The sequence below is a fragment of the Patiria miniata genome, unplaced genomic scaffold (assembly GCF_015706575.1).
Source record: "Patiria miniata isolate m_02_andy unplaced genomic scaffold, ASM1570657v1 HiC_scaffold_7, whole genome shotgun sequence".
Taxonomy (NCBI): Eukaryota; Metazoa; Echinodermata; class Asteroidea; order Valvatida; family Asterinidae; genus Patiria; species Patiria miniata.
The window spans coordinates 3609932-3618500 of record NW_024037074.1 but is presented as its reverse complement, the minus strand read 5'-3'; the positions used below and the strand labels follow the sequence as shown (position 1 = coordinate 3618500).

The 8569-nt window shown below is 40.4% G+C and overlaps 1 protein-coding gene across 1 annotated transcript; it reads left to right on the top strand.

Moving 5' to 3' along the window:
* On the top strand, positions 1-3717 carry LOC119746314 (tetratricopeptide repeat protein 22-like). Its single transcript, XM_038223192.1, has 2 exons — positions 1-281; positions 426-3717. Coding segments are annotated over exons 1-2 (1227 nt in total). The 5' UTR covers positions 1-279; the 3' UTR covers positions 1651-3717.
* Positions 3718-8569: the final 4852 nt, after the last annotated feature.

Below are 8569 nucleotides of genomic sequence, written 5' to 3'. Positions count from 1 at the left end.
CGAACGGGAAAGTCCCGCATGAGAAATTCATCCTTACGTGCTTATTGGTTGCCTCTGGGGCGTGGGCAAACTGGGCATGCGTACTTTCATTGTGCTGCGCACTGTAACTTGTTTATTGAAATGCGCACTGCAGCTCTGCCGAGTAGTTTGCAAACACGTCGAGTAAAAACTATAAAAAGGCAGTATATGTCTATTTGTAAGCTCCACCGACACTATCCACAAGAATAGCGTCTATACTCATCAAGGCATTTCGGCAAAATTCAGCGTGAACAAGAAGCCATGTAAGTGAAAAAAAAATTACACAAATTCCACCCTCTTGCTTCTTATACTCTCTGTGCGCCAGGTGAAATTTACCTATAACATTGTCTTTTACGTTCCTTTTTTTCATGCTGAATCTAATCAGGCTGTACTTTTTAATTCCTCAGGGCAGCAGCAGACCTACCTGTGGGACACTTCCAGCTTCCGTTGCTCACAAACCGAGGGCCCATTGTAGAGGTCACTGCCAACTACAAACGAAGGGTGCTCGAGGATTACCTGCAGCGAAAGCAAAATCGACCTGAACGCCACGCTATCCGCAATCTTCTTGGCGTGCTGGCTTTCGCTCAGGACCGCGACGTGGACCGTGCGCGGGAGCATTTTGAGTTTATACTCTCCGAGTCCGAAGATCCGGATAATTTGAATGCGAAGGCAAACCTGGCCTACGTGAATAGGACAGCTGCCCCACCTTATGATGAGCTCGATCTGAAATCGGAAGCAAGCAGGCGGCAACATGCGAGACGCTACGCCGAACAGGGATACGCCTACATGTTCGAGCTGACCTCCGAGACGAAGACGTGCGACCCATTCAAGAAGGGACTAGGTCTCTATAACAAAGCCTTGAAGCTGGCCGGTGACCTGGTGGATCACATGGAGAAAGAGGACTGGCAGTTCTGCATCGGACTTGCAAGTTATAAGATTCTTTTTCCTTTAGCGCCGGGTGGAGATGGCACAGCGCAATCGTTGCTCGATTCGGCTAGCGAAAAGTTTCGGGCAATAGTGGACAGTCCACGCGCAGATAACGCAACGAAGAGCGACGCGTGGCTGCAATTTGCCCGGACTCTCAAAAAAGGTTCCGAAATGAGACTGCATGGATGTGCGCACATAACCCCGGAACATTGCCTGGATAGGGCACTGGAATTAGCTCCGGATGATTCCATGAAGGCCCGCATCCTTCATCGTCAGGCGAAATTCACTCTCCAGGCCGATCGAAATGAGGGCTTTTCGAGAGCCAGGGCCTTGTTGGAAAGTTCCATTTGTTTCGACCGCTCCTCCCAAAATTACCTTGCTTATGCCTTGCATGCAGACATTTGCATTAAACAGTACAAAAGGTCTGAGGACATTGCTCTCATCACGCGAGCTAAGAATGACTTGGAGTTCATCTTGGAGCAGCACGTTTCTCCCTGGGATTTTAAACTACTGGCCGAGGCGTATTTTCACCTGGCGAAAAGCTCCATCGGGGAAGAGTCCAAAGATTACATCAGGAAGGCTCTCGAGACCTGTACGAAGTGCGAGGAATGTCAGGACGGGCCGATATCCGGGCTTCACCACTTGCGTGGAAAGATCCTGCGCCTGAACGACCAGCATCGAGAAGCGGAGGAGTCCTCCAGATAGGCGTTGCATGCGAGGAGAACACCGGATGGACAAGCGGCAACAAGGCTGCGCTCGCTGAAGAGAGGCGACACGTTGAAGGGCAGCAAAATCGTTGAACTATGGTGAGATACCGTGGACAAAATAATTATCGGTGTAGAAAATAGAAGCGCAAAAGTTTGAGCTATTGAACAAAAAGTAATAATGTTCCGAACGTATATTGTAGTACTCATTTTCCTTAAGGTTATGGACACAATTTGCAAAAATGTACTTTTGCCGATATATATATACAATAAATCTGAAGCAGGCTATTAGTATTTTTTAAAAAATACGAACCTGTTTATCTGTCGAAATTTCAGCTCGGTAGATATTTTTTGAGCAAACTGAAACTGTATCTTAATTTTTCTTGACAAAAATCAAGGATTCGGTTGAAAGTCCTCGCTTCCAATATGTTCATTAATGCGTTTTGACCGTTGCACCCTCCTGTACATGTTGTGACCCCAGTTTGTCGCTCGAGGGAAAAATACTTCTCATACATAGATAGGTATTGAAAACGATTGCAAACCACACTAAATTCATTCAAAAAGAGGTTTTTTCGCGATAATTTACTTACAATCAGGTGTGATAGTTTCATAGTGTTTTGGCGCTTCGTCGTTGGTGTCCAATCCCTTTAAGCTGCAGCTTTATCCATTTCACGTTAATTTCATTGAATAAAAAAAAGAGCGAAAAAAATAGTGCAAAATATTTAAAAGGAAAACAGTGTTTGGCATGACAAATAATAAAACTTTTTACTTTTTTGTTAGTATGCTAGAAAGCTAATCGCCAGAGACTATTTAGTATCCCTTTTTAGAAACTTTTATCAAAATATTTGCATATCCTTACTGGATTTTAATCGTCTTGATACAGTTTTTACACAGATTAGATTCATCTATTATTTTGACCTTCGCAACTGTGTGTGATCGTTCAGAAGAAAAAAAACATTTTACCTCGTTGATGTGGTTTTTTGCAAGTTGTGAAATGGTGGAAGCAAGGTTGATATTTAATCTCTACTTGCTTAAAGTTGTAAGTCTATGAAGTTAAATTGTTCAATATAGATGTGTTCTGATCATTATTAACTGCAGTCGTTAAATGTCATGTGTTCGATGTCAAATCGATTCATAGTAATGTCATAACGATGACCACACATGTATCTCATACACGCGTGTAGATAAACTGGGTTTTGACCATTTTCATGTAAATAGCCCATTTTTCTGTAAATAGCCGTCATTTCGTAATTAGGCTTCATTTTCATTGCCATTTTGACCATATGCCACCAAGACCTTGATGTGATCTTGTAAAATTATGTATGTGGTATGTAGTCATTTTATATTTCGTGACGCGGGATTTTATCAGTGTAAACTTTGATGTCGTCAATTTCCCTACGGTCATGTAGTCATTTTATTTGATGCAGTCATTGTGTAATCAATCCATTATTTTCGTGTGATAGTAGTTATTTGATGTCAGTAGTTAATACGCTAGATTGGTGTAGCCAGCTCACCACCAATTTGAAGAAATTAATAATCATTGTTTTGTTAATTCAGTGTATTCTGCATGTAATTTAGCTGAGTCCAAAGAAAAATCTTGTTTTAAAACAAACATTTAAGGAAGGCAGACAAAAATAAGTTTACTGCAAATTCAAGAAGAAATGAGATTTAAGCAAAAGCTACAGGCAAAAGGAAATCTCAACATAAAATGTCAATATCCAGTATTCATTACTCTGTGTTTGTAGTCAATATTCATTATTCTTTGTAGTCAATATTCATTATTCTTTAAGTCAATATTCATTATTTGATGTAGTCAATATTCGTCATCAGATGTAAACAATATTCGTTATCTGATGTAGCCAATATCATTATCCGATGTAATAAATATGTATTAACTTATGTATAGTCAATATTCATTATCTGCAGACGATAGTCAATATTCATGATCTGAATCAATGTTCATTATCTTATGTTGTATTATTCATTATCTGATGTAGTAAATTTTCATGATCTGCCATAATTATTCATTAGATGAAGGCGTCATTATATTGTTGATGAGGCCAATTCATTTTGAGATGTCAGTTTAATAGTTTGGTGTCAAAAGGTGTTTTCTGATCACGTGGTGGACGATGCAATGCATGAATTCACTAATAGCCGGAGAAGAGGCCAAAACCATATAGCTTGTTGCGGAGGAGGGGGATGCCAATGGGTTCACATAATACTGTTGGGCAATGTTATTTTACCCAACATTGGTTTGAAATTACCTCATTGTGGGTTGATTTGGGTAAAACTCATCCGACTTTTGGGAAGAATTTGTCCAAGAGTTTAGCCTGTAGATATGTTGACCAACACTGGTCTACGTATCAACCAATTTTGCCCCACGTTTTGACAGTGTACCCCAATGAGTTTCCAGTCGGTGTCCACATTAACGTTTTATTGATAAGACGCAAAATAGCCCTTCCGAAGGCGGGTTAATAGCGGGGTGGTTGGTTGGATGACCAAACCCAACTCCAAGAAGAATGTAATGTAGAATGAATTTGTAATTCCTGGGGACGAGTTTGAGGGATGATTAGGAACTTATTTTAAAGTGGGATTACGTCCTGTGCGTCCAATGAGCTACAAATCGCGTTTTGTACGAAATGATTTAAATTGGAAAGAGCATTTCAAAGTAGGATAATGTTCACACAACCATTCTTTAAAAACGAGGCGTTTTGTGTTATTCTTGCGAGAATGAGTTTCAGGGGTCAAACTTTTGACACTCAAAAATGGAGCTGTTGAGGGCTTGTTGCGATTCCTGCCGCGCGCAGAGTGCGTCGCATTCTACGGACCTGCCAGAACCACTCACAGCGTATATCGTGCATGTGGAATGGAAATCATTTCGTCTTATACATAGACTTGTTTCTAAACTTTCTACAGAATGAGTAAAAAAAACGGAACACAAACATCAAAATATATTTTTTATGATTAAAAAAATATGTAGCACCAACAATAATATTGATCGGAAAGTCAATTTCATGAACTACTTTTAGGTGAAAAAAAATACTCAAATTGCTTCATGTATATCACCATTTGAACACAATGACCCTAAAACCTCTTTCATCCAAAAATGCGATTTCAAGAATCGTCATCACAATGTTTTCAAACATCACCAGCGATAAAACCTGAATTTAAAAGTTAAAAACAAATCAACAAATTTGAAGGCCCGTCTTTTGATTTATAAAGCACATTTTAAGCAGGGTTGTTGATAATAAAGATATTGTGTACAGTGTAGTCCTGTGGTTGACAGTTGCTAAAACAAGTCTCGATTTACCATTATCATTTTTAGAGGGGGCCACGGACATTTTGCACCCCAACCCATTAATTTACAGCAATAATTATGACTTCGCGCCTCTTTTTCTTTTCCTTTTTTTTCTCTTGTTTTGTATTGGCTTTTCCCAGAGCTCGGGGGAGGGGCAAGCGCCTTACTACACATTTGTTCAGTATTGCGAAAAAGAATGACTAAGATTTCATCATAACGGGGGATGTCCCAAAGCCCCGTCTATAACATCTTGCGCATTTTGGGATTTCCAAGTTCAGCAACTAAATGGTGCATTTTGGAAAGTGTATGTGTGTGTTTTCCCTACATTTGGGAAAAACCCACTCAATGGTTTTGGATGGAGTTCAGGACATGCATGCAAACTTTGATTACAGTTCTGTTCCAATATAATTTGAAGTGATATTTGGAATTACAAAATGAACCAGTCATTCCCATCGCATGACTGTCTAATTTGAGGGGTGATCCCAACCTCGTCCCCAGTGCTTACTTTATTTCCAACCGCGTTTCCAATAGTAAACCCTGGATAGGAAACTTTCTTCCTGTATCCTGATTGGATACCGCAATTGGCTAGTAATGGATTTTTATCGTGTACTTGGTGCTATATATTCACAACGTGCAGTACGTGTTTTCACGACCATTCGTCCACGCCTTCTCGAAAATACTAATTTCCTTTCCAATTAGCTCATATTAATATGAAATATGATACTGCATGTTGTCTCGATAAGATCGTAACAGTTTGATTTTAAAAATCGTGTTTTCGTAACTCACGCCGTGCTCGCGCTGCTACGAATTGACTCTGTTTTTACCCCAGACACCGCATACAAAAACAAACGCTAATGTGTAACGCATATCCAGGCACCAGACTGTTCCTCATTTGCATACGTGTGCAAAAATCTTGCACATGCAAATGATCCAATACCAGGGTGAGAGAGAGCAGGTAGTGGTGGGCGCGTACTGCTCGACACCTTGGGGATGAGGTTGGGGTGAATCCCTTTACTCGCCCCGTCCTGTAGGCGACATTTCTCATCGAATACAAACATTGGAAATTCCCAGATGAGAAACCCGTCCTACAACAAAAGAATCCCCCGAAATTCCAAAACGAAAATGTATGGAACAACACAAAGAGCTCTGTCATGGTACGTTAGGGTCGACAAAAGACGCTTTTTTTGAGCGAGAGAAGAGGTGAAAGATCATCCGGGGAGGAATTTAAGTGCCGTGTGATTGCTTCTGGTGATTACGGCATACATGTACATTTCAATGTGTATGCTGATACATGTAGTATACTAGCAGGGGAGGCGGAACGCTTTCAAACGGGGGGGGGGGGGGGGGCGGGGACTCCAAAAAGGGCACTTGCTCATAAAAGGGGCACCTTCCGTCGATGTGAAACTGGAGGAAAAGAATATGGATATGGTCCCGTTCATTTCGCTATAAACCTATATGACGAGGAACAAATTATGAATACGATGTCCCTTTTGCTTTTTGTGTTTCTTTTACCCACATACTAAGTTTGTACGAAATGATTTTAATTGGAAAGAGCATTTCAAAGTAGGATAATGTTTACACAACCATTCTTTAAAAACGAGGCGTTTTGTGTTATTCTTGCGAGAATGAGTTTCAGGGGTCAAACTTTTGACACTCAAAAATGGAGCTGTTGAGGGCTTGTTGCGATTCCTGCCGCGCGCAGAGTGCGTCGCATTCTACGGACCTGCCAGAACCACTCACAGCGTATATCGTGCATGTGGAATGGAAATCATTTCGTCTTATACATAGACTTGTTTCTTAACTTTCTACAGAATGAGTAAAAAAAAACGAACACAAACATCAAAATATATTTTTTATGATAAAAAAAATATGTAGCACCAACAATAATAATGATTGGAAAGTCAATTTCATGAACTACTTTTAGATGAAAAAAAATTACTCAAATTGCTTCATGTATATCACCATTTGAACACAATGACCCTAAAACCTCTTTCATCCAAAAATGCGATTTCAAGAATCGTCATCACAATGTTTTCAAACATCACCAGCGATAAAACCTCAATTTAAAAGTTAAAAACAAATCAACAAAGTCCTTTTGAAGGCCCGTCTTTTGAAAAAAAGTGGATTTATAAAGCACATAAGCAGGGTTGTTGATAATAAAGATATTGTGTACAGTGTAGTCCTATGGTTAACAGTTGCTTAAACAAGTCTCGATTTACCGGTATCATTTTTAGAGGGGGCCACGGACATTTTGCACCCAAACCCATTAAATTACAGCAATAATTATGACTTCGCGCCTCTTTTTTCTTTTCCTTTTCTTCTCTTGTTTTGTATTGGCTTTTCCCAGGGGCTCGGGGAGGGGCAAGCGCCCCCTTCCCCTTCCCCCCTCTCTCGACGCCCATGCGTTCTTATTACACATTTGTTCAGTATCGCGAAAAAGAATGACTAAGATTTCATAGCCCCGTCTATAGCATCTTGCGCATTTTTGGATTTCCAAGTTCAGCAACTTAATGATGCATTTTGGAAATGCCCATTATCTTTATAACCGTAAGAAGAAATTGTACATGTAGGCTAGGCTATGTGTGTGTTTTTCCTACATTTGGGAAAAACCCACTCAATGGTTTTGGATGGAGTTCAGGACATGCATGCAAACTTTGATTACAGTTCTGTTCCAATATAATTTGAAGTGATATTTGGAATTACAAAATTAACCAGTCATTCCCATCGCATGACTGTCTAATTTGAGGGGTGATCCCTTTTCTTGCCCCGTCCTGTAGGTGACATTTCTCATCGAATACAAACATTGGAAATTCCCAGATGAGAAACCCGTCCTACAACAAAAGAATCCCCCGAAATTCCAAACCGAAAAATTTATGGAACAACACAAAGAGCTCTGTCATGGTACGATAGGGTCGACAAAAGACGCTTTTTTTGAGCGAGAGAAGAGGTGAAAGATCATGCGGGAGGAATTTAAGTGCCGTGTGATTGCTTCTGGTGATTACGGCAAACATGTACATTTCAATGTGTATGCGGATGACTAGCAGGAGAGGCGGAACGCTTTCAAACGGGGCAACTCCAAAAAAGGGCACTTGCTCAGAAAAGGGGCACCTTCCGTCGGTGTGAAACTGGAGGAAAAGAATATGGATATGGTCCTGTTCATTTCGCTATAAACCTATATGACGAGGAACAAATTATGAATACGATGTCTCTTTTGCTTTTTGTGTTTCTTTTTCCCACATATCTTTTTTGTCGCGAGAGGGGCACTGTTGCTTTAGATATATGGCCAGTTCATTGACCATTTTATTCGCGTGAATAGTACTATTATTTTTTAGGGGCAAGGGGCCATATTCATTACGTAGCCAACTAGGCCTTAGTAGGATACTAAATGCCTATTAGTCTAATATGGAGTTGACAACTAAATTGCAATTCATGAAACCTTACTAAGAACCTTACTAAGTAGTTACATACTAGGGGAATTTAGTTGCATACCTGACTAACTGGAATTGGGTTCTTTTGGGTGGAGTGGGCATGTATGGAATGTGATGACAACAGATACAATAGTGTCGTGTATTAGGCTAATCCATGTCCAGAACTTGCGTGGATTAGCAAAAAAAATGACCAA